Below are 27,197 nucleotides of genomic sequence, written 5' to 3'. Positions count from 1 at the left end.
AAAGATGTTCTGTCACAGACAAGAGAAAATCTGCCGATGCTGGAAATCCAAACAACCCACACAAAGTGCTGGAGGAACTCAGCAGGCCAGGTAGCATCTATGGAAAAGAGTAAAAAGTTGACGTTTCGGGCCGAGATCCGACTCCGATGTTTCGGAGTCCTGCTGAAGGGTCTCAGCTCGAAACATCGACTGTTGCTCTGGGACCAAATTCTTAATCTGCTTCTGTTGTTGAATGTGCCTCAATGCAGATTTTGCTACATTTTGGATATAGCTTGCATTGATTTCCATGGTTTTGGTAGTTGCAATTTGCAAATTATAAGCCTTAAAATGTGCCTGAGCTGTCTATATTCAGCCATATTTGCAAACAATGAATAAGGCAAATGGTAAGAATGGTACAATCAAGTAGATTGGAGAAAGATCGCTAGATTATTAACTCTTTAAAGTCACATCACTAAGAGCAAATTAGTAAATTTTAAGCACATGCATTGCATACCTTACAGATGCCAGAAAATGAGTGCCTTTGCCATTGTTTGTTTTCTGGCTGACACATTGCTGAGTGACATATGGAAAAGGTCAATATTTAACGCACAAGACTGTCACACCTGACTACACATCATAACACAGTCTGCAGGACAAACTTACCAAAAATATGTTAAGTAAACCTGGTTCCATATTTTCAGCAGACAAACTTGTAAAACAGAGTCTGTGCTTTGAAGACTCTGAATTTGCTTCATCGTGGGGTAGGTGAACATTGGCTCCAATGAACAACCATTTGGCAATGAGCAAGAACAGGATCAACACTATTATACAATTACATTATCCGACAGCACCATCTTCAAATATACTCAGCCTCTTCATTGTACCTGACACACTCCAAGTGTCACTGCAAGTGATATATATCCATATCATACTGTATAAATATTTAAACATTGACTCTCAGCCCCAGACACTATAGATGATTTGGAATGCTCTCATTTTGTTTCAGCTACTAATACATGAAGAGCTTATTCAGCCCATTGTACCAGTGCCAGTTCTTCACTAAACTGTTCTCCCCGCTTGCTCCTCGCAACTGTAAAAGATCTTTTCTCTTCAAATATTCATCCCACTCCTTCTAGAATCAGGATCAGGTTTATGATCACCAGCATGTGTTGTGAAATTTTGTTAACTTAGTAGCAGCAGTTCAATACAATGCATAATATCCAGAAAAAAATAAATTTATCAATAAATGATAGTAAGAGAGAGAGAGAGAGAGAGAGAGAGAGAGAGAGAGAGAGAGAGAGAGAGAGAGAGAGAGAGAGAGAGAGAGAGAGAGAGAGAGAGAGAGAGAGAGAGAGAGAGAGTGTGTGTGTGTGTGTGTGTGTGTGTGTGTGTGTGTGTGTGTGTGTGTTTATTTATTTATAGAGTGAAAACGGTGGAAAAACAGAACAAAAAAAGTCAGATAGGGTTCAATGCTCATTTAGGAATCGTATGGCACAGGGGAAGGAGCTATTCCTGAATCATTGGGTGTGTGCCTTCAGGCTTCTGTATCTCCCTCCTGACAGTAACAAAGAGAAGAGGGCATGTCCTGGGTGATGGATGCCCTTAATAGACATTGCCTTTCTGAGGCATCACTGCTTGAAAATGGCTTGGATACTACGAAGGCTAGTGCTCAAGATGGAGCTGACTAATTATATAACTTTCTTTCTGTAGCTTCTTTTGGTCCTGATGCAGCCTGTCAGAATGCTCTCCACGGTACGATATAGAGGTTTTCCAGTGTTCTGAGAGACAAAACAAATCTCCTCAAACTCCTAATGAAGTATAGTTGCCTTCTTTATAGCTGCATTAATATGTTGGGTCCAGGTGAGATCCTCAGAGATCTTGACACCCAGGAACTTGAAATTGCTCACTCTGTCCACTTCTGATCCCTCTATGAGGATTGGCTTGTGTTCCCTCATCTTACCCTTTCTGGAGTCCACAGTCAGCTCTTTCATCCTACTGACACTAAGTGCAAGGTCGTTGCTGTGACACCACTCAACTAGCTGGTATACCTTACTCCTGTATGCCCTCTCATCTCCATCGGAGATTCTACCAGCAATGGTTGTATCATCAGCAAATTTATAGATGGCATTTGAGCTATACCTAGCCACACAGTCATGCGTATAGAGAGAGTAGAGCAGTGGGCTAAGCACACACCCTGAGGTGCACCAGTGTTGATCGTCAGCAAGTAGGAGATATTATCACCAATCCACATGGATTGTGGTCTTCCATTTAGGAAGTGGAGGATCCAATTGCAGAGTGAGGTACAGAGGCCCAGGTTCTGTAGCTTACTGAATGATGATGTTAAATGCTGAGCTATAGTCAATGAACAGCATCCTTATATATAGTAGGTGTTTGTATTGTCCAGGTGATCTAAGGTCATGTGAAGAGCCATTGAAATTGTGTCTGTCATAGACCTATTTTGGAGATTGGCAAATTGAAATAGGCCCGGGTCCTTGCTGAGGCAGGAGTTCATTCTAGCCTTGACCAAAGCATTTCATCACTGTAGATGTGAGTGCTAATGGCTGATGGTCATTAAGGCAACTCACACTACTCTTCTAAGGCACTGGTATAAATGTTGACTTTTTGAAGGAGGTGGGAACTTCTGACCATAGCAGTGAGATTGAAAATGTCCTTGAATACTCCAACCAGCTTTTCAGAGCCTTTGCAGATACTCCATCATGGCCTGCTGCCTTGCAGACAGCCTGACTTCAGCCTCCGAGGCAGAGATCTCAGGGCCACCAGCTGCAGCGGGGATCTTCACAGCTGTAGTTATATTCTCCCTTTCAAAGTGGGCACAGAAGGTGTTGAGCTCATCTGGTAGTGAAGCATCGCTGCCAATCATGCTATTGGGTTTCACTTTGTAGGAAATAATGTCTTGCAAACCCTGCCAGAGTTGTCTTGCATCCGATGTCGCCTCCAATCTTGCTCAGAATTGCTTCTTTGCTCTTGAAATAGCCCTCCACAAGTCATACCTGGTTTTCTTGTAAAGACCTGGGTCACTAAACTTAAATGCTATCAATCCAGCCCTCAGCATCCATGGCTTTTGGTTTGGCACACACTCATCCACACAGGTTTTATTGAAGTCGGTAACAACTGAGAAATTTCTGCTGAACTTTTGCCACTACCCTTTCAGGCACCACATCCCACACTGCAACTTGCTGGGTGAAACAATTCACCCCAATTTCCCTTCTAGCTCTTTTTCCAATCATCTCCAATCTGTCTCTTGAAAATGTTTCTCTTTATTTACTCCATCAAAGCCCTTGTCCTTTTCCATTGAAATTGGTAAATTCACCATGATACAAGTCCTTCACAGTGCACTGTTAACAAATTCTGCCTTGTAGAACAATATTCATCACCAGCACTACAACAACAGTCCTCTGGAAAGGCTCCATGACTGCATGTAGCTATTTTACACACAATTCTACTGTGAACTATCAAGTCCTATTCCTTATCACAGATTTTATAAGAAGTTTAGAGACAGGGGAAATGGCATTTTCAGGGAAAGTCAATACCACATATTGTGCCCATGGAGTTTATACTGACAGGTGGGGAAAGGAGGAGATAGAGATGTGATTTAGTGGTGTGCTTCACTGAACTCAGTCTCTTTAAATTGACTACTGTGAAACTAACCAAATGCAAAGCTTAGCAATGGTTCACCCTAACTCTACAGTCATACCATCAGCTTATAATCAGTGTTCACCATAACTCTCCTGACTTATCATCAGCTTTTTCTCATCAATGGCTCACTTTAACTCTCCGGCCATATCAGCAGCTTATAATCACTGGTTCACCCAAACTCTCCAATCATATCATCAGCTTTTCATCACTGATTCACCCCAACTCTCCACTCACATCATCAGCTTATAATCACTGGTTCACCCAAACTCTCCAATCATATCATCAGCTTTTCATCACTGGTTCACCCCAACTCTCCAATCATATAATCAACTTATCATTGGTGTTCACGCTAACTCTTCAGACTTATCATCAGCTTTTTTTTCCATCAATGGTTCACTTTAACTCTCCAGTCATATCATCAGCTTTTCATCACTGATTCACCCCAACTCTCCACTCACATCATCAGCTTATCATTGGTGTTCACCCTAACTCTCCAGTAATATCACTGGTTCACCCCAACTCTCCAGTCATATCATCAGCTTATCAACACTAGTGCACCATCACTTTTCAGTCATATCTCCAATGGTTCACTCTAACTGTCCAATCATATCATTAGCTTATCATCATTGGCCATGACAATCCCCTCAGAATTCAAACTCAGTACAAGTGAAAATCTGCTTGCACACCATTATGTCTTTCAGTTCCACGCGTCTGTTCTGCAGCTTCAATACCAGAATGGTAGGAATGGAGCCCAGCGATTCACATTAGCAGTTGTACATTGACTCAAAGCTGGAGTGAATTTTGCCTCAAGTTACAGGCATCAGAGACCGCAGCATCTGAAGATCAAACAAGTACTGAAATCAATGCAGACATTCCCTGGCTCTGCTATAATCCATTTCCAGATCCTGCACTGAAACAGACACTCCAGTTATTTCACCTGAAGATCCAAAATGGATCATGTTACAGAAGAACAATACAGTGGAAAATAGACATCTAGTGTGGCCTTCATGCTTAAGGCCAGCTGTGTATGTGACCACATCAAGTTGTGTGTAGATCCTGAGTACCAAATACAAAGTGTCACTATATGTTGAGAATCAACCCATCTCCATTTCTGTGAAGGATGGGCCTGGCTTCAACTTCCATTCAGTAAGACTATCCCACAGAATATGCCCTTTGTAGAAACACCTGTGTGGAAAAAAAAACATCTGACCAAAAGTCAGACTAGCAATGCTTTACACAGGAGGTCCTCAAGTCCTACAGGGGAAGGAAATGTGGATCCCATCATACAATTCCCCAAACAGACTGTCAAAGGCATTTGGCAGTGTGCCTCTGCACCAGAACATTCAAACAAGTACCAAGACCTTGTTTGCCTGGCGGTGAGGGTCTCCCTTAAGTCTCATACTGCACTCCAGATGTCTCTGGTGGGGGATGAAGAGGTCATCGGTCTCATTCTGGAATGTATATTTGCTGAAAAGGTTTGGAAAAGTAGTCTTTGTCATGACTCATAGGACTTATCCGGGAATGCTCAGCATTCTGACAAGGCCCAGCTGCTGCTGAAGAGCAACTAAATAAATGATGGACTTTGGTCTGACCAAAACTTGTTGGTCTTCAGTGTCAGGGGTCCCCTATGACTTACAAGGTTCAGGATTATGTCCTTAGGCAGGGATTTTGACTCAAAACTTTGAAAACTTCCTCCCACAGATGCTGCATGGCCCGCTGAGTTCTTCCTGCAGATTGTTTATTGCAGGATTATATGCTGAGGGTCCAACTGAAGTTTGGTCCAGCCACTGCAAAGGCTCTGCAGGAAAAGGTCACAGTTAAGCAACATCTCACCACCAGACAATGAGATCTTGACCCTTGTAAAAAGCTCCCTGGCTTATCGCATGTAAAAGAGAAACTGATGTCATATTAATATAACATAAATCTTGTAAGAAAATGAAATAATGTGCCTTGTGCTGTGGATTGCAAAGTATGAATATTCTGCAAAATACCTTTATAAACAATGTACTGTATATTCTAGGAAGTGTCTTGGCCCAAAATGTCGACTATTATTCATTTCCATAGGTACCGCCTGACCTGCTGAGTTCCTCCAGCATTTAGTGTGTGCTGCTCTGGATTTCCAGCATCTGCAGACTCTCATGTTCAAGATATTTTATCATATTTTTTGAAACAGATATTCTCTGGTTAATGGTCATCAGGTAATGTGAGGACAATAGTCTTTTATTCACAGGATTTGAATATTGGTGGTAATGTCAAAATTTATTGTCCATAATTTGTCTGCTGACTGATATAGCAGCTTAGAGTCAATCACTTAAGTGATTCCAGCATCACATACAAAACAAACTGGGTTAGAGCATTAGTGAATCAGATGAGATTTTGAAATAATTTTGTAGTTTTATAATTACCGCTACTGAAATTACTTTATTCTAAAAACCAAATCTATTTAAATTCCCCAGTTGTTATTATGGGATTTGAAATCGCCTCTGGATCAATGGTCCAGATTTTTTTGCTTATCGTTCAGTAACTTAACCACTGCAACCATAACCCATTATACAAAACTCATGAATATGCATTCTTCACCATGTACACATGGCAGAATATACACAATCTACTCCACCATTATATACTCATTGGATCCTTCACCTACTATCCCCATCTTCTGAATGTCTGCAATGTCTTCTTTTCCTTATTGTTCTTAAGTAACACTGACACATTCCAAAGATTTACTGCCCAAGTCAACATATTTAGAAGAGATAAAAACATCTGATAATTTTTGTGCCTTGTTCCATTTCATTCCAACCTTCACCCTCAGGGAAGCATGTTTCAAAATGACTGCTAGAGAGCACCCTATTGAAGAAATGGCTGAATTGAGGCTCTTTTGTACAACACATTGTCAGAGAACATGCAATGCTTTTTTAAAAAAAAAACCACAAGTGCTTGCTTATTTTTTGTCTTCTGTTAACCATGAGCTTTCTCCCAACAATACCTGTTGTGTTCAGATGATTCTGGACTGAAAGCAAACAAAATCTCTCTTCCACCAGTTTACAGAGAAGTCATATTTTTGCTGCTTTAGTCACAGTTTGCTGTACTCAACAGAATTCAGAACACATGTTTCAAATATGCATTCTGATATAGTCATTTATCATTATCCAGATAAAGGCAATCTCGGATTTCAACTCACATTCTACAAGTGAAATTCTTGCAAAAAAAAATCAAGTGTCTCAGAGCCCTTTCAAGACATATATGATTTTCACAATTCCTACAGTTTGATATGATGGTATGCACGGTCCAAATAAGAGTCCAATTCTTGCCAGTTGACCAAATATAAACTTAACTAAAGCTAATCACTCTCCTTGGCAGAAAACAAATCCAAAATATTTATTGAAGTACTCTCTCTCTCTTTTCACAAGGGTTCATCCAGGAGCAATTACATTTATTGGGGACACATGAAGATCACAAAACCCTTGTGCTGTGCCTACTTTAACAAGCACAGGACAGATCATCCATCTTATTTCCCTTGTTCCCTCATCAAACATCAGAAAAGCTGCAGATACACTGTGGATCAATTTAGGTTTCAAATCTGAACAAACACAGATTTTGGTTGGATTATAGTGATTCTCACCTGTCCTTGCAAGATGCTGACAGGCACCAGCAGTGACTGCAGATCAGAAAGAGTGCAGAAGAGTCAACATTCACTTATTGGCACTTACAAAATAGAGTTTTATAAGCTTTGTGAATTTTGTTGAATGCCCATCCATCAAATGGATTCACACTTTGTTCATATTTTGGATTTATCCTCCGGCTAAGCCAAGAGGACAAAGTATTTAAACTGTCATTGCTCCCATTGAGTCTGTGTTCAATAGCTCACAGCTGCAGACTGCCAAAAGAAAAAATGCTTGTATTCACATAATGTAAGGACAGAGATCAGAAACATGGCATGTGAGGGATGCTGGGCTCACCACCAATTCTTGGTGATCTCACATCTAATGTAGTGATTCAACAAATAGCTCAAAAAAATGTTTTTTTATTTCCTCGCTTCAAGCCCGAGGACATTAGGTGAATTTCACAATTGCTGGTGACCGAGGAAAACTGTAACACACAGAATTGTCCACAAACTTTTCAGCAAAGTCTGTGTGCCTGGTCGAAAATCTGTTCTCTAATAGGGAGAGGTTAGATGGCTGCTCTAATGTTTCTGGAAATGCAGATGAAACAGAGAGACTATACCAACTTCCTGATAAGTTACTAGGCCAACACTGATACACAACACACATGTTTTGTGCTACCTCAGATGTCCAAAGACTGGAGAAGGGGCAAAGGTGGGTTACTGGTGCCTTAAAACCAGTTGCTTTAGGTAGATGGGGCTCATCAGCCGTGGTTGGCAGCTCATCTAGGAGAAGGAAAACTCTGATCTCAAACCTCTGCTGCCTTGTGGCTATACCCACTCACAGGGAAGGCTTCAGGAGTAAACCCCGAGGGAAAAATCCAGAGCTGGAGATTCTAAGGCAGTCCTACACTGAGTTCGATGCTGACTGGCAATACCCGTGATGCTGCTGGTACCAAACTATTTTGGTTTCTACCATTCCTTTGGGTTCATCAGTTGCATGGAGATGGGGGGGGGGGGGGGCTCTCCACATCCTACTGCCCAGAATTGAGTAGCTGGACAGCTAGGATGCAATATCCATGGTCAACTCTGACCAACGAAGGACTTCAACCTTAACATCCTACACATGGGGAATGAAACTGTGGTAAACTATGTATACCTGTCTGGACACGCCCCTCTGCTGACTGCTCCTGTGGCTCCTCCCACAGACCCCTGTATAAAGGCGATTAGAGGCACTGCTCCCCCCCTCAGTCTCCGAGATGCCATGCTCCATTTTGCTGCTAATAAAAGCCTATCGTTCACCTCCCGTCTCCGAGAGTTACTGATGGTGCATCAGAAACTAAAGGGAATGCTCTTAGAGTTGGCATGGACTCAGTTATCTGAACAGTCACCTTTTATGCTGTGAGAAAAATAAAAGTAAGATATGGAAGCCACTGTATTTTCCCTTGGAAATTACTTCTTACCTCTGGCTGTGGGGACTTACAACTACACTTTGCTCAGCTGTCCCTCAGGATGTTTACATTTGATTAAGGATAAGAAAACAACCTTGGAAACTCTCAATTCCTTACAGCAATGCTGGCATAATTTTAAAGTAATTCAGTGGAAAACATTCCCAGAGATTTTTCTCCTAATAATATTTACAAATTATTTTATAACAGGTCATTTATTGAACCCAGACTACAAGAAGCCTCTGGTTGGCATTGTAGAATCCATGTTTGGACCCAATTAGACAAAAGTTCACGCAACTGATTACTGAGTTTGATTTTTGATAAGACTCTGAGAAGCAAAAACAGGAAAGATGTAAAATTGATTTAGTGAAAAAGTTGCATGGGACTTTCACTTCCATTGATACTGTGCTGTCTGCGTGAAGATTCCATGCCCTCTGTGTGACCACATGGTTTTCCCTGAGTGCTCCTCATCCCGGTATGTAGAGGAATGATACTAGTGGGAATGTTCTGAAAACTGGCAAAGACACTGGTCATCATACTAAACATGGATGCGATGCAAAGATTCAGTTGGCTGTCCTGGTCATCATACTAAAGAATAGATGTAGTTAGGCAAAACATGGTGTAGAAATAATTTATAGAATGTTATTAAGGCTGAGGAATTCAGTTATAGGAAAGGCTGGAGCCACGAGAGAAGACTGAGGGATGACCATATAGAGTTGTAAAATTATGAAAAGCAAGGATGATCACAGGACACCCTTTCCTCGAGCAGAGAAGTCTAGAGGACATTGGTTTAGGGTGAGAAGACCAAGATTTAAAGTGAACCTATGGGCCAGGTTTTTCCAACACAGAGGGTGGTGGGTATATGGGAAGAACTGTCTATAGAGATGGTCGTAGCAGATACAACACTTAAGAGACATTTGGTCAGGTTCATGAGAGATTTCGTGTGTTATGGGCCAAATGCAGGTAAATGGGACTAGCCCAGATAGGCAGCATGCTGGCATGGTTTCCATGCAGTGCACCTCTTTGACCCTGTGACTCCATGACCAAGTTGTAAAAAGGAAATGGAAACAATATTCTATCTAACTTTACGTCAGTGCATTTTTACCCTTTGTCTCCATTGTCAACAGTCAGACAGTGAGTTGGTGGGGAGTGAAACTGAATAAACAATCAACAATCGTACTGTCACAATATCTGACCAAGCTCCATTCAGCCTCTGAAAGAGCACAGAGAACAATCATGTTCATGCTAATTTTTGGAAGAATTCTTGAATTAGACTGTTTTCTTGCTCCTTCCCCAAACCCATGTAATTTCTCTTCAGCCAGTGTCTCTTCTACTTCAGAAAGTAAGTACTGAATCTTCTACAGATCACAAAGTCGTCATTCACCCGATTATCTCATTATATTAAATCTGTATCCTCTGGCCCACTATCACTGACCAACAGACAGGTCACAGCAACGATGGAATTGTCCTGTAACCTTTAACAAGGATTTTCCTCAAACACTTCAGATAATATATTTTAAAAATCTCACAAGTTCGTGAAATCTCACAAAATCAATACATCCAAATTTAAAAAGGGCACTGAATACTGAGTAACTATTGCACATCACAGACATTATAGGAGCAAGGCAAGCTTGGTCATTTTCTTCCATGTATCTCCCCAATATGTGTAACCTGAGAATAATAACAAGCAAAGCTTGCTGTTTCAGTGAGTAAACGTTGCTCACCCCCAGCTTGCATTCACTTTTTGCTAAGTACTTCTTAGGTCACGTTAACCTTAACTTCTCCATCCAGATCAGAGTGACATATCTTTCCATCAACCACTTGTTTTTGCCCCATTCCAGTCTCAGTAAAATTAGAACCTGATGATCTTACTTCTACCTTTACTTCAGAGGCCAAAGATTGAGTCATATTGAAAGCATTCAATGTTGTTTGAATAACAGGGGCTGATCTGCGCTTGCAGTCACCTGCTGATTCTGTCCAGGTGTTGCAGGGGTATCTTCAGGCACTAGAATTCAGACAGAGGAAATCCTCTGCCAACCCTTTGTCTGGGATTATACATTCCTAGCACAGATGCTGAATTACCAGATACAGAAAACATTCCAACTTCACTCTCAGCAAACACAATGAAAAATTCTACATACATACGATTTAAATATTGTTATACTTCATGAGTGAATATTTATTCAGCAAGCAGGGATACATTATCACCTAAAGGCATAATCATTCCTACTCAGGTAAATGCTAAACAATGTTAAAGATGGGTTTTGCAGTCCCATTTTTGCTAGCATGCAGATAAATGGTGCAATGCTTATGATGCCAGCACACAACCTGCGAAAGGGGACACATTGCTCCCCAAATTCCATCCACTCATCCTGTCCCCGAATCACAATGATTCCCAGAAGTTTAGATAAAATCTCTTTTAATCAATTGCCTCACCTACAATGTGGCACTGGCTGATTTGCTTCATACTCACCTGTTTGCATTTAGTTTGTATTTGTGGTGAAACGGGGCTACGTCTTAGGGCAAATGGCAACTGGTGAGGAGAACTTCACAGTGCCAGGAGCAATCTTGTTATACAACACCTTTGACTAGTTCCCATTGCAATGATGAATGCAACACTGTTAAGTAGTTCACAAACACAAGAAAATCTGCAGATGCTGGAAATACAAGCAACAGACACAAAGTGCTGGAGGAACTCAGCAGGCCAAGCAGCATCCATGGAAAAGAGTAAACAGTCAATGTTTCGGGCAGGACTGGATAGAAAAGATAAGAAGTCAGGGTAAGAAGGTCTGGGGAGGGGAGGAGTGATTTCAGGGTGGTAGGTGATAGGTAAAGCGGGAGAGGGGGAGGGGTGAAATAAGGAGCTGGGAAGTTTATTGGTATCTGTTAAATGTTTATTTATTAATAACCATCTTTTGGTTTACAATGCTGGTTAGGCAGTTGCTTTATGGAGTGATAAAAACTTTACAATATAGAAGGCCACTTGGCTTATTATCTCCGTTCTGGTTCTATTAAAGTAAATATAGTCCCACTTCCTTGCTCTTTCTTCAAAGCCTTTCTAATTTTGACTTCTCACATGTAAATGTGATTTGGTTGCTATTAGAGAATCTGCCAAAGGGAAAAGCAAAACAGAAACAGACTCCCATCCGCTAGTCTAAAATCTAATCTTGTTCTATCATTAACTTGGCTCAAGTCAACAAGGCTCTCATTATCCATACCACACTCCAAACACCTCTGCTGCAGGGACTAATGGATTGATTTTCAGATGCCTAGCAACTTCACCACCATTTTCAGTATTACAAACCAAATACAAGTCAAGGAACCAGACATTTGTTAATACAATTGAGAAAAGCAGAGCAACTGTGCAATTCAAACGTTACAAACCACAGCAGAGAAAATTTGAATTCATTTCTTGGTGTTTTAGTGCCCGTGAGGAAACTTAATCTCTGATTTCTCTGTGGAACTTGTTTGCCCTTGCACCTTAATTTTAGCAGAGAATCCCCAAAAGAATGCAAAATTCACCCACAGTGCAATTTTCTCACTGGTTTGAAAGAAGTTCACATTTACTTAGAGGCGTTATTCACTCTGCTTCACCTGAAATTGTGTTATTTGAAAGGTTAATACCCTATGTCTTCACAGAAATCTGTGATCTTAAATACAGTCCCCAGGGTGCCTATTTTGTCCACAAAGGTAAGAGTCATAGTTGCTTCCTACACTTAGGACCATTCCAGCCAGCTGCTGCCAACCTCTGGCACATCTCACAGCTTGCTACATTAGGGAGGCCACCAAACCCCATACTCAGAGAAAGATGAATTCAACTATTTCCCCTTCAGCCAACAGGAGTAGGCGAAGTGGGGGCAGGCACTTAGCTGCATTGCCTCATTTTGGTGAAGCAAGCAATAGATACTGCATTCTTTACCTATCAGGAACATCATGGGCAAACTCGAACAACAGTCTCCGTGGCTTCCTTTCACAAAGAACGTGCCCCATGTAAGTACTTCAGCAACCTTCCCAGATCCTCCTCACAATTATGGTATGTCCCTTTATGAGCTACCTTCAGGCATCACACCTGATCTCCTTACTGCTGACAGCCTGGAGAACTTGCAACTTAACAACATTGATAGGGATGTCAGGTTTAGCCTAGGATCACACAAGGAAACCACAGAGCTCTGTCGTGTGAACCTCTTATCTGATTGGCTTGCTTTTATTTCACCTTCAGAGCATGAGACTGACTGGTTGTGCTATTTTAACATCATTAAAATCTAGTGACATAATTCCCGTCTCAAAGGCTTCTGGTTTTGCTGAACCTATTATCATTTCTTGTTGTGCTAAAGCAGTTTTAGAAGAGAGGACAAGGGTCATCTTCCCTTTCCACTCCTGGTCCTCATACAGTTTCGACCTGAAACTTTGACAATCCCTTCCTTCCCTGCCCCCCCCACCCCACCCCAGATGGTGCCTGACCCACTAAGACCTCCACTGTTTGTTGCTCCAAATTCCAGCATCTGAAGTCTCTTGTGCCTCAGCTTTAGGAATGTAGTTAAAGTACTTGTAGAGATGTTTGCTCACAGATACCTTAACAACCAGATAGTGTTTCAATGATGCTAATGGAGAAGACTTGTTAGTTTCCAGGAAGCAGGGTGAATCCCCTGTTCTTTATGGAAAAACAACTGTGGATACTTACATCTATCTAGCCTCATTACAGCAGTACCCAATAACAATCACCTCCAACACTACAGCACTCCTTCAGAACTTCCCATTAATAGTGCAGCACTCACCCAGCATTGTTCGATTGACCTTGGCATGCCTTGCTCAGAACTATACACTTCACAGTGCAGTGTTCCCTCAATACTCCTAGACCAATAGTGCAGTCCACCTTCAGAAAAGCAGCTCAAACAGGGTCTACCTTATCTTTCCACCTTGGTCTTGATAAAACCCTACTGAACTATCATCTCTGTTCCCAAAGTATTTCCCCATACTTCTTCCCAAAGATAAGGTCGTATAGCCCCCTCCCAAAAAAAATGCTGCTTCAAACACACTCGTGGAATCATTTTACAGACTCCATCCCATCAAAACCTCTTGCAGTGAGGCAATCCAAAAAATATTGGGAAAATAAAGTTCCTCACTACTATAATATTATTGTGTTTAGACCCTCCTATGACCTGTCCAACTATCTGTTCCTATTCCCACTGCCTTCCTGAGGCCTATAGTATAACCCCAGAATAACCCCTATATTATTGCTAAATTCTATTTATATAGCCTCATTAGCCAATCCCTCCAGTATATTCCTCCCTGAGCACTGGTTCCTCCACTTCTGTCACAACAGAGAACTCTATACCCCTAAACATTGACCTACTCCCCTCAGCCACATTTCAGTAACTGCAACAATAACATAATCCTACAAGTTAATCAACATTGCCTGTTCATTTCTACTCCTGTGAGGATCCTTTCATTAAAGTAAATACAACTAACCCTAAGCCCCTCGTAATCTTCCCCTCCTGCCTCTGTTTGTTCTGTTCATCTTTCAATACGAGTCAGCCTCCCCACCCACTGTGCCGCCATTCTGGATGTTACCACTGACCTCACCAGATGAATCCCTCCCAAGAAACAGTGGCAAATGTTCCTGCAAGAACATTGGTCCCCCTCCAGTTCAGTGCAACCTATCCTTCTTGCACAGGCTATCCCAGCCCCAGAAGAAATCCCAATGATCCAAAAACCCAAAGACCTTCCCTTATATGAACCACACATTCAGCTATCTTTTATTCTATGCTCATTAGCAGATAGCACAAGGAGTAATCCTGAGATTACAACCTCAGAGGTCTTGCTTTTCAACTTTCCAGTTAACTCCCTAAATTCCTTTTCCAGGACAACATCATTCTTCTGACCTATGTCATTAAGTTATAATCCATATTGATATGGAGAAACTCCCCCCTCGAAATGTTTTGCACCCACACCAATACATTCTTGACTCTGGCATCTGGGAGATAACACTATCCTGGACACTACTTCACATTCTTCCTTGCTGTAAAACAAAGCCATTAGTGGTACCACCAATTTGGCTGCTGGTGTTTTCCTCTAAAAGGCCTTCCACCCACACTACCAGTAGTATCACTATTCACAGCACTATATGTGCCAGTGTGGACAACAGCCACAGGCACCTCCTGCACTGCCTGGTGGCCATTCCTCTACTATCCAACCGCTTCCCTGAGCCTTCTATCTACAACATTTTCTGCCTCCTGTGGGCAATGTTGGACCTTATTCCTTGCAGAAGATTGTTAGGATCCTTGTTATGTAAGGATAACAAACATAAGAGTCAATAATGGCAAGTCCTTTATGTAACTACAATGCACAGGTGTTAAAGGTTTGACGTATCCATCTGGCATTCAAACCCAACCAGGAATAAATTTTAAAAGGTGACTGATTCATCAGCTTGGCAATCACTCTGTGGTAATTTCCCTTTTTCCTCTGACCACTATCAATAACTCTGACATTTCCATTGCTCCAAATAAAAAGCAGGACACCAAGAATTCTCTGGGAAACTGGAGAATGTTTTTACTAAAACTTTGCAAGCTGGGAGTGAAATAGCACCAGTAAAGTCTTGCTTTGGAAAACAGTGATCACAAGAGACACAGTATGTCTCAATCCTTACCACATGGGAGGGCACCTTCCCCATTGGATTTGGAATCTCTTCCTGAAGGAATCGTTGCCACATGCCATCTCCTGCTGCCTTGCTGCCAATCATATCTTCTCTTCTCGCAATGGATATCAGTCCCAGAAGCCCACAACACCAGGGAGCAGTTGTTCAGTCCCCTGAACTTTTTACAATTCTTTGAAAAAGTAGCCATATAGCCGCAGTCCCGGATTCTTTGCATATAACCATGCATACTCCTCATCATCCAGTACTTCTACGATTAAGAATGGAATAAGTACTTCCCTCCTCTTCAGTGAAAACACCTAGATCTGACTGTATCTAAGTGAAAGAAAACTCCCCTCCTCCTCAATTTTGTGACATTTGATTTGCATTCTCTAACCTAGGATCCCAACTAACTCAACAGAGGAAATAATTTTCCCAAATTTACAAAATCAAGTTTTTACTGCCTGTTCTAAGGAGTACAGTCTTAACTTTCCCAACCTTTCTTGGGAATTAAATTATCTCATTACAGCTAACAAGTGCCCGTGAACCCTTTCTAGGGTTAACTTCATTCCTGCGAAGAAATCAGCTAATTTCCCACAAAACTCAGCAGAAGCCATACCGATGTTTCAGCCTGATCAATGCACATCCATATTCTTGTTTACTTAGTGCAGTTCACGCTCCCATCTTTTTAAAAACACCTTCTCAACATGCCTCCACTAAGAGTTCCTATCCTTGGATGCCAAACGTCCTCTGCCAACCCAAACTTGAGATTAATAATGTAATGTTTTTCTATGTTAGTCAACCAAGATTATAGTAATGCTTTCTCCCATGTCCCTGAACATTTCACCGCCCTCTCTCAGTCATCCTAAAACCTGTAGCCAGCTATATCGTTCCAAACTACATTGAGAAGATTGGGGCCATCTACAAACTTTACAGACCCATTCTTCTCACCAAGCTCCAGATCATTAATGAAAATTATTAATAATGGATACACAAGTGATCCTCAGGGAACACTGATGCAAGACATCTCTCAGAATGAAGAATGTCATCAAGTTCAAGCTTATTGGTGTGTGTGTGTGTGTGTGTGTGTGTGTGTGTGTGTGTGTGTGTGTGTGTGTGTGTGTGTGTGTGTGTGTGTGTGTGTGTGTGTGTGTGTGTGTGTGTGTGTGTGTGTGTGTGTGTGTGTGTGTGTGTGTGTGGCATGCAAAAGTTTGGGCACACCTGGTCAAAATTTCTGTTACTGTGAATAGTTAAGTGAGTAGAAGATGAACTGATCTCCAGAAGTCATAAAGTTGAAGATGAAACATTATTTTCATACATATTAGTGTATTATTTTTGTTTTGTACAATTTTAGAGTGAAGAAAGGAAAGGAGCACCATGCAAAAGTTAGGACACCCCAAGAGATCTGAGCTCTCAGATAAATTTTACCAAGGTCTCAGACCTTAATTAGCTTCTCAGGGCTATGGCTTGTTCACAGTCATCGTTAGAAAAGGCCAGGTGATGCAAATGTCAAAGCTTTATAAATACCCTTACTCCTCAAACCTTGTCCCAATGATCAGCAGCCATGGGCTCCTCTAAGCAGCTGCCTAGCACTCTGAAAATTAAAATAAATGATGCCCACAAAGCAGGGGAAGGCTATAAGAAGATAGCAAAGCATTTTCAGGTAGCCGGTTCCTCAGTTGGTAATGTAATTAAGAAATGGCAGTTAACAGGAATGGTGGAAGTCAAGTTGAGGTCTGGAAGATCAAGTAAACTTTCCCAGAGAACTGCTCGTAGGATTGCTAGAAAGGCAAATCAAAACCCCCATTTGACTGCAAAAGACCTTCAGGAAGATTTAGCAGACTCTGGAGAGGTGGTGCACTGTTCTACTGTGCAGCGACACCTGCACAAATATAACCTTCATGGAAGAGTCATCAGAAGAAAATCTTTCCTGCATCCTCACCACAAAATTCAGTGTCAGAAGTTTGCAAAGGAACATCTAAACAAGCCTGATGCATTTTGGAAACAAGTCCGGTGGACTGATGAAGTTAAAATAGAACTTTTTGGCCACAATGAGCAAAGGTATGTTGGAGAAGAAAGGGTGCAGAATTTCATGAAAAGAACACCTCTCCAACTGTTAAGCATGGGGGTGGATCGATCATGTTTTGGGCTTGTGTTGCAGCCAGTGGCACGGGGAACATTTCACTGGTAGAGGGAAGAATGAATTCAATTAAATACCAGCAAATTTTGGAAGCAAACATCACACTGTCTGTAAAAAAGCTGAAGATGAAAACAGGATGGCTTCAACAACAGGATAATGATCCTAAACACACCTCAAAATCCACAATGGACTACCTCAAGAGGCGCAAGCTGAAAGTTTTGCCATGGCCCTCACAGTCCCCCGACCTAAACATCATTGAAAATCTGTGGACAGACCTCAAAGAGCAGTGCATGAAAGACGGCCCAAGAATCTCACAGAACTAGAGGCCATTTGCAAGGAAGAATGGGCGAAAATTCCCCCAAACAAGAATTGAAAGACTCCTAGCTGGCTACGGAAATTGTTTACAAACTGTGATACTTGCCAAAGGGGGTATTACTAAGTACTGACCATGCAGGGTGCCCAAACTTTTGCTTCAGGCCCTTTTCCTTTTTTGCTATTTTGAAACTGTAAAAGATATAAGTAAAAAAGTAATCTTGCTTAAAATATTAAAGAAATATGTCATCTTTAACTTCATGCCTTTTGGAAATCAGGTCATCTTTTACTTGCTTAGCTATTCACAGTAACAGTAATTTTGATGTGGGTGAGTGAGTGAGTGAGTGAGTACACAAAACCAAATGAGACAATGTTCCTCTAGACCAAAGTGCACTCACAAAACATAAATCACAAGCAGTACATAAAACAGAATATTACCACAGATAACTTAATAATACATAATTCAAAATGCACGTGAGGTAAACAGTAAACAACTTGCTGTCCTAGTGCCAAGACCGTCTAGTGGCAGGGTATTCATTAGTCTCCCATCCTGGGAGAAGAAACCCGTCTAGTAATCCTAGTCCTGATGCTCTGGTACCTCCTTCCTGATGCAAGTGGATCAAAGAGGTGTGGGATGGATGGTAGGGATCCTCAACAATGCCTCAGACCCTTTCTATACAACAATCGCCGTAAATGTCACAAATGGGGGGGGGGGGCCTCCCCGGTGATCCTCTCGACAGTTTTTACTGTAAGGTCTTGTGATACGATGTCTTGCATTTTCGTACCACACAATGATGCAGCCAGACAGCACACTCTGGATGGTGCTCCTGTTAGAATGGAGGCGGGGAACCTTGCACACCTCAGTCTCCTCAGAAAGTGTAGAATTTGCTGTGCCTTCTTGACTAATGAGGAGGTGTTGTGGGTCCAGGTTAGGCGCACACCAAGGAACTGTCTGCTCACCCTTCTGCTTCCTGTCACTCAGTCACTTCGCCAAATTTCCATCCAAAAGTCTCTATCTACGTACAACTCATACTTGAACAACACTCACAGTTACAGCAAAAAATTAAAATGCTTAGACTGAAATAGTTTCAATTTATCAGGTCTATGCTGGTATTCCTTGGTTAACCTATAGAAGTTTCTAATAACTTCACCACCACAGATGTTAACCTGATTGGTCAGTAAATTTGATTAATTCCTCTTGCTTTTCCTGAACAATAGTATCAGAGTAGTAAACCCCAGTCCTTCAAACTGTCTTAACAAACTAGCAATTTAACGATTTTCTGAAGGACTTCGCAGACTTAACTCTTAAGCATGCAAGTAAGGCACCCCTAAGCAGATAAAGGTATATTGCCATGGCCATTAAAGAGGGAGGAGGGGAGGTCTCCAAGCTAGACTGAAATGCAGGAGAATGAAACTTCCTCTACCCAGCAACTTGTTAGCAAATGCACAGTCACTGGAGAACAAGACTGAGGGCCTAAGTGCAAGATTGCTGTAATAGAGCGAAATGAGAAATTGCTGCATTTTGTGTTTCACGGAGACATGGTTTACTCCAGACACACTAGATAACTTGGCAAAAACCGAGGGCTTCTCAATACACAGGATGGACCAGACTGCTGATTCAGAGAAGACAAAAAGTGGAGGTTGGTGTATCATAAAATCTTTGTGGTGCTCGGACACAACAGTCCTGTCACACTCTTGTTCACCTTACCAGGAACATCTAATGATTATGTGCAGACTGTTCTGCTTACCAAAACAATTCTCCTCTGTGATCCTGACCACAGTTTACATAGTGCCAAAGACCAACGTTAAACAGGCAGTCGAGATATTGAATGCTGCAATCAGCAAACAAAAAACAGGCTACCCTGTCACCTTTCAAATCAATGTTAGGGACTTCAGTCAGACTTGTTTGAAGAAATCTCTGCACAATTATCACCAACATATAACCTGCAGCACCAGGAGTGCCAACACACTCGCCCACTACTATACTACCATTAAGAATGCCTACCATTCCATGCCTAAACTACAGTGCAGGAAATCTGATCACTTGGCTGTCCTCCTTCTATCTGCATACAGGCAGAGGCTAAAGAGCAAGGCTACAGAAAGAAGGACAATAAAGAGGTGATCGTGGAAGGCAGAGCAGTGGCTATGGGATTGCTTTAAGTAGGTGGACCTGGGTCTTGTTTAAGGACTCATTGGAGGATCTGAATGAATACACTTTATAAAAGCAGTGGTAGATAAGTGTGTCCCCACAAAGTCATTCAGATTCTTCCCCAACCAGAAGCCCTGGATGAAATCCGTAATCTGTTAAGGGCCAGATCAGTAGCATTCAGGTCAGCCAATTAAGTAAGTTACAAGAGGTCCAGGTATGACCTCTGGAAAGCCATCTCACGTGAAAAGTGGCAATTCCAGACCAAACTAGAATCAGTGAAGGATGCTCAACTGCTGTGGAAAGGCTTGAATGTTAATCCCTCTTATAAAGTAAAGCTTAGCCACAAAGGTGACAACAACGCTTTGCTCCCAGATGAGCTCAATGGCTTCTTTGTTTGCTTTGACCATCAAAAAAAGAGCAATCTTCATAACTCCCACAGCCCCTGATGTCCCTGCAAATTCTGTCTCTGAGGCTAATATAAGAGCATCCTTTAGGAAGGTGAGCCCTTGGAAAGCATTGGCCCATATGGCGTACTGGCCAAGTATTAAGGACTTGTTCTGAGCAACCTGCTGGAGCAGTCACCAATATATTTAACGTCTCTCTTCAGCAGTCTGAGGAACCAATCTGCTTCAAGCAGGCTTCAATTATACTGGTGCCCAATAAGAACATGGTAACATACCTCAATGACTATCGTTCAGTATCGTTCTACTTTGATGAAGTGCTTTAAGAGATTGGTGATGAAATATATCAACTCTTGCCCGAGAAGTGACTTGGATCCACTCCAAAGCAGATGCCATTTCATTAGCTCTTCACTCAGTCCTGGAACATCTAGATACTGAAAATGTCAGGATGCTCTTTAACAACAAAAATACTATCATCCCCTCAAAACCAATTAATAAGCTTCAAGACCTTGGACTCAATACCTCCTCGTGCAATTAGATCCTCAATTTCCTCACACATAGACTCCAGTCAGTTCAGATTAGCAAAAACACCTCCTCCACAATCTCCACCACAAGGCCATGTGTTAGCCCCTACTATATTCACATAATACTTATGACAGTGAAGCTCTGCACAGCTCTAATACGATATTCAAGTCTGCTGATGGCACCACTGTTGCCCAAGTCAAAGGCAACATATAGGAGAGAAATGGAAAATCTGGCTGAGTGGTGCCACAACTTCTCACTCAATGTTGGGAAGACCAAGAAACTGATTATTGACTGCAGAATGAGGAAACCAGAGGCCCATCAGCCAGCAGCATGACATTTAATACTTTGACAAACTTCTATAGATGTGTAGTGGAGAGTACGTTGATTGTATCACAGCTTGGTACGAAAACACCAATGTCTATAAATGGAAAATCCTCCAAAAAGTAACGGATATGAACCAGTCCATCACAGGTAAAGCCCTCCCCACCACTGGGCACACCTACACGGAGCGCTGTCACAGGAAATCAGCATGCATCATCAAGGACCTCCACCACCCAGGCTATGCTCTCTTCTCACTGCTGCCATCAGGAAGGTGGTACAGGAGCATCAGGACCCACATTACCAAACAGTTGTAACTCTTCAATCAGACTCTCGAACAAGAGAAGATAACTTCACTCAACTTTACTCGCCTCACTTTCAAGAACTCTTCATCTCATGTTTTCGATATTTATTGCCTTTGTTTATTATTAATATTATTACTTTTCCTTTGCACATTGGTTGTTTGCCCATCCTATTGATTCTATTGTGTTTCCTGGATTTACTGTGTTTGCCGACAGGAAAATAAATCTCAGGGTAGTATATGGTGACAAATATGTATTTTGATAATATTTACTATTAACTTTTGAACCTACTTTGTCTTGAACAGCTGGAGAAAAGGTCAACTTCTTTAAACTCCCAGCAGCCATTCCATCTGAAAGAAACTGACTTTCCAACTTTCAGCAATGCTGATTTGTACAGTATACCTTCTTCTATACAATAATATTTTATCCATTCCTTCCCTTCTTTCTTTTTCTCATTGTTATTTTCCCATCATTTACTTCCTTTGTGTAAACATATATTCACATTAATTATTATTACTAATAATTATCATTATTAATTATTACTTTCAACCTACAAATAAAAATTTCTCTTTGGCTTCAGCAACAAGACAGATTACAAATCCTAAAACTATCTCTAGAGTTTAAACCTCCATCCTTAGCTTTCTTTACTATCAACTGCAGGCCATTCACATTTGGATCCGCCCCCTCACACTCTACTTCAAAATTCAACCTCTCACATGTGAGAATCACCTGATTTATTCAACAACATCTATTATCGGAATAAAATGTCTTCTCCTCACTCTATTCCAATGGTGGCAGTTCGTGACTGATGGAAATCTGAAAAACATCCCATCCACAGCTCTAAATCTTCATTACCTTCCACCATTAAACACCTTGAATGCATCTACAAAATGCACTGTGGTTACTTGCCCTGGCTATTCTCAAATTCATGATCTCTATCAACACAAAGGACAATGACACTATTTGATCCATCAGCTGCAATTCACACACTGTGAAATTACTCAGCAAATCAGGTTGCATCTGTGGGAAAAGAAAGATTTAACTTATCAGGAGACTCTTAATCAGAACTGTGATGAAGGGATCAAATGTTTGTTAAACTGAAAGGAAGGAGAGGCAGAAGGAATTCTCTGACAGGGACCATGCGCATAAGTTGTAAACAAGGTTACCTGGTCAATGGGAGGACGGGATGGGTCCAGATGAAAGATGAGGTGCTGTTCTTCTAGCTTGTGTTGGACTTCATTGTAACAGTGTAGGCTACCACATCAGTATGAGAGCGGGATAAAGAATTCACGTGGCAACAGAAAGCTTCAGGTTGCCCCTGTGATCAGAACACAGGAGCTCCATAAAGCAGTCATCCAATCTAAGTAGAAGGCACCATATTATGAGTACCAAATCCAGTACACTAATTTGGAAGGAGTGCAAGTGATTCGCTGCTTCATGTGGAAACATTTTTTGGAGAGCCTTAATTGTTGAAAGAATTGAAAGGACATGTGCTCGCAAGGGAATGTGCTATAAAGGATGTGTGTTATTGTTAAAGAAGAATAGACCAGACAGTCTTATGGTGAAATGCTGAAAGTGCAGGAGTGGGAAGACATGGCTATCAGTGGAATCTCTTTGGATGTGGCAAAAATTGCAGAGTATGCTGTTGAATACAGAGGTGGTGAGATGGAACCAGAAGAACTCAATCCTTGTTCTTTTAAATAGAAAAGGAAAATGAAAATCTCAGGAACAGCACTATCTTCCATCTGAGTATGAGACAGCTTTCTGGACTTGATACTGACTTTTACAACTTAAAGTAACTTAATTTCTCCATCAGTATCCAACGTCCATCTGTAATACTGGCTCAGCTTGTTTGGGTTTTTTTGTGATCTGCCTTGCAAGATGCCCTGCTCTGCGTATCACAACTCCATTTTGTTTAATCCAGGTTCTCACTCCCTGACTGCTCCATTCTCTCATGGATCAGCTTTGTTTGGATACAGTTTACTGTCACCAGGTTTTAACCTATCCAATTGCTCCCCACCCTCCACTCTCCTTGCAATTTTTCAAACTTCATTTCTCTCCTTCCTAGTTTGGATAAAGGACGTTTGACCTGAAAGGTTAAATCTGTTTCTTTTCCCACAGATGCTGAGTAATTCCAGAATTTTCTGCCTTTATTTTAGATTTCCAGCATCCGCAGTTTCTTTGATGTGAGAATCTATTGCTCTTCCATCATTGTGACTAGATCTAAGTTCTGAAACTATCAGCCCCCCCCCCCCCCCAACAGGACAGTGGCAGTTCAAGGAGGTGGCTCACCACTGCTTCTTTTTGAGACTGGCAATAAAATTCATGTTGAAAATGGAAAATAAAGATAATCAGGATGCTCAGGCAGATGTGGAAGGCCAAGAATGGAAATGTACCTCAATGTCATGCTCTCAAATCATGGTATCAAGTTGTAATCTGCATCTGAATTTCCGCTTCAATGGAAGGGCATTGTGATAGAAAAACCCAAGCCTGCACTACAATGCATGCTCCATGCATGTGACTGAAGATAAATTTCTGCTTTCAAGTGTTCAACATGACTTCTTGGTGCAGAGGCACGCTTTGGGACTAATTGAATAGATCGTTTAAAGAGCTGGGCGGGTCAAATGGTGTCCTGTGCTCTAGGACTGAGTAATATTTTCAAAGCTGCATGATAGTGGTGCACAGTGCACACTCTGCTGTCTGCAAAAAGACTAAAGGAACACTCCTGGCAACCGCCCCCTTGTAGGGAACGGTTTGTCAGCCAAGTTGTTGTTGGTTCAGTCATGCTGTTACTGAAAATTTTCACTGAAACTAAATCCCTGTATGCTGTATATCCCGTTAAAATGTGCTGATTAGTCTGGGGTATTCACAAACTTCGTTTAAACTATTGATGAGTTTGATTTTACGAGCTAGGCTACTTTTTAAAAGTTCCCATTCCAACTTTCAGGAGACTATTTCACACAAGATCGTCCTGTCAACGTCAACAGCTTTAACCGCGTTTTCGACTGACATACTGAAAAGCAATTCCAAACGCGACACTGTTTCAACAGATACGCATTTCTTAAGACGGACAGATGATGCATCAGATCAGATCAGGCGGCGGTGCTTCTTATAGTCCTCTATTCATATGTCTCAGAGCTGAAAGGGAGGCATCAAATCACCCTTATTGGGGCACTGGATCGGAAATTCCCTGAAGCTAGCTGAATTTTGGATCAGTTATATCCGCCTGCTAAAGATCTCCACCCTTCCTGCCCCATTCCTTTCGAGCATACCACCAGGCAGGCAGAGAAAATATAAAAGTCTTGGCAGGAGCACCGTCGGTTTACGTCGGGAGAAGGTAGGATCGGAGTTTCGGGAAACTGGAGTTTGTGGAGGCCGGTGCGCCGCCGAACTGGGCTGGACGCGTTATTTCTGGCTAGCCTTGCGTGGCTTCAGTAAAGTTGCGCAGAGCAGGAGTGTGCAGGCGGCGCAGCGTTCCAAACAACAAAGAACCAAACGCTGCAAAGGGTGGCAAGAAAAGTTTTCTGGGAGACATTCCTGATTGAAATTCCATCGGAAACAATGCAGGAGTGTCAGGTAAAGCAGGCAATTTGTCCTGTGACGGGACAAAGGTTCCTTTGGTCTGAGGGCTCGGTTGGTGGGGCTGTTTGTCCATTACTGGACTGCCGCACCTCAGATGTGTTCAAGGAAATACCTGCCTGCCGAGACAAGGTTAAAAGAACACGCAAGCCAAAATATTAAAACTATTTACGGCTATTTCCACGCACTATTCTCTCATTCATTAAATTCCCTCGTCCGGTTGTTAACCGCAAAAGCAAACGCAGGCCCTGCAACAACGCAGTTTCAGAGTTTGGTTGGGGCAGTGGTTGTGCTTTGAAGCTCTTCCAAATGCCGCTAGCGAGACCGCGGCTGAACTGCCCCCGTTTCACAAACCTCGCCTTTCAGCCCCACAGCATTCACCATCAGCTGGCTGGAAAAGGTGCAGCAGACATTCCGCTAAACGAGCGCAAGGAGCGGCAGCAATAGCTGACTGTCAGACCCGCACATTCACTTACACTGCCTTGCGACTGAGACTGCATGGGCTCAGCCGCTGCCTTGTGCCAGACGCCACCAGTTCCACTGGAGTCTGCTCGTAGAGACACTTCCTCCTGAAAACAAGAAGCAGCACCATTCAGGTGAACATCTTGCATTCGGTCTCCGCCAGAGGGCTGAACATCTTCCCGTCCCTCGGTGATCGCCAAAAACAAAGTCCTTAATGCCGAAGCGTGCACTGGTGTTGCGCGTTTGCTCTCATTACTGGATTCTCTATCAAGTCTGCTTAAGTTCAAAGGTAGTGAGCGAGGTACTGCGAGAAAAAAGCAGAGTGACAAAACTCGGGTGCCACAGGTCACCCGCTGAGATAGGGAAAAAAGACTTGTTGCGACACAATAATCAGCTCCGATATTGTCTTTAATAGCAGCGATGTACACACAGGCTGGTTAATGTAAACCCAGGCAGTGTTTGCATAGTATTTTTTTTTGCTGAACAGCGAACCGATAAATTCAATGATAATCGGTGTGATCCTCTTTTAATATGTTTGCACTCAGCAGGGCAGCTGACCTGTAAAGCACTACGGGATGGAAGTCGCTCAGGTCTCCTGTCCATGGGCAGAAGCTGCAGTGAACTTTGCCCGGCCAGCTCAGGGCTCGGCCTGGCCCTGCGGCGCCATGGTAACACCGCTCCAACTTTCGGAGAACCCCTCCCAAATGAAAAATTATACTGAGATGGCACCGTCTTTTATTCACTGGCGGCCCTGGGGTTGCGGGGAAGGAATGGTGAATTACTTTGATCTGGAGATACCAGGCAAGTTTTTTGGGTGTGATGTTGTAATGACAGTACAGCTACATTTATTACATTCATAAGGCACATTAAACTGGTAAAATATACCAAACAAAATATACACACAGTTAAACTTCAGAGGAGTTGTATCAGACAACACTTTGACGCTAAAACATATAAGGAGATGTTAGACCGTGACTAAGGAGGTCAGTGAGACAGTTTTAAGGTGAATCATGGAGGGGAAAGAAGTGGCTGGAGAGGTCCAAGGAGGGAATTCCAAAGCTCTGAGCTATTCTTAAAAAAAATTGTCTTATTGCAGTTTGAGCTACTATGATATGAATTAATCACCTAAACTTAGTGAATGAATTCCCCCACATTTAAGTACATTTTATGTCTCAGTATTCAAACAAAATAAAGACTAAAACTGTATTTCACATTTAGTTGCTAAAATGTATCAAATGAACTGCCTTTATTTCAATACCGAAATTTGCCTTGAGTTTTCTGTCTCCCAAAATGCTCAGTTTTATTGTATTATTTTAGACCAGAGTTACATCATTCAAGCAATCTGACCAGGCACAGCTTATGGAGTTCCATATTATGTGTTAATCATCTGTCATGGTGGGAAATTTTTCCGAAAGTAACTTCTGCCAAACTTTTAAATTGGAAATCATGCTGAAGACAAGTGAGAGATCAATCTTATAAAGTCTGATTCAGGAAAAGTTTATGAGGACGTTGTTATTTTTTCTAAGAGAAAACATTCTAAGAAAAAATATTGTCCATTACTAACATTTTTAATTGTGTTTTGTTTCCACAGAAAAAGCTTGTTAAGTTGAAATGAAGAGCTAACAAAGGAGAGATCAGCAGGATTATGATGAGAATAGGAAAATAATTCATTCTAACAGTTGAATTATATAAA

The 27,197-nt window shown here is 41.9% G+C and overlaps 1 protein-coding gene across 6 annotated transcripts in view; it reads right to left on the bottom strand.

Annotated features, from left to right (window-relative positions):
• The window catches only part of bnc2 (basonuclin zinc finger protein 2), a 459,273-nt gene that overhangs the window by 309,984 nt on the left and 122,092 nt on the right, over positions 1–27,197 (bottom strand). For 2 of the 6 annotated variants that reach the window (XM_073048677.1, XM_073048678.1), the window contains exon 1: positions 25,519–26,160. The exons of 3 other annotated variants lie outside the window; for them this stretch is intronic. In XM_073048677.1, coding sequence (XP_072904778.1) covers positions 25,519–25,653 — 135 coding nt within the window. In that variant the 5' untranslated portion in view covers positions 25,654–26,160. Of the gene's footprint in view, positions 1–25,518; positions 26,166–27,197 lie in introns of those variants that run through there. One more of the 6 variants, XM_073048676.1, reaches the window with a different exon arrangement.

Source organism: Hemitrygon akajei, chromosome 6 (genome assembly GCF_048418815.1).
Source record: "Hemitrygon akajei chromosome 6, sHemAka1.3, whole genome shotgun sequence".
Classification (NCBI taxonomy): Eukaryota; Metazoa; Chordata; class Chondrichthyes; order Myliobatiformes; family Dasyatidae; genus Hemitrygon; species Hemitrygon akajei.
The sequence above is the reverse complement of the archived record's forward strand: the minus strand, read 5'-3'. Positions and strand labels throughout refer to the sequence as shown.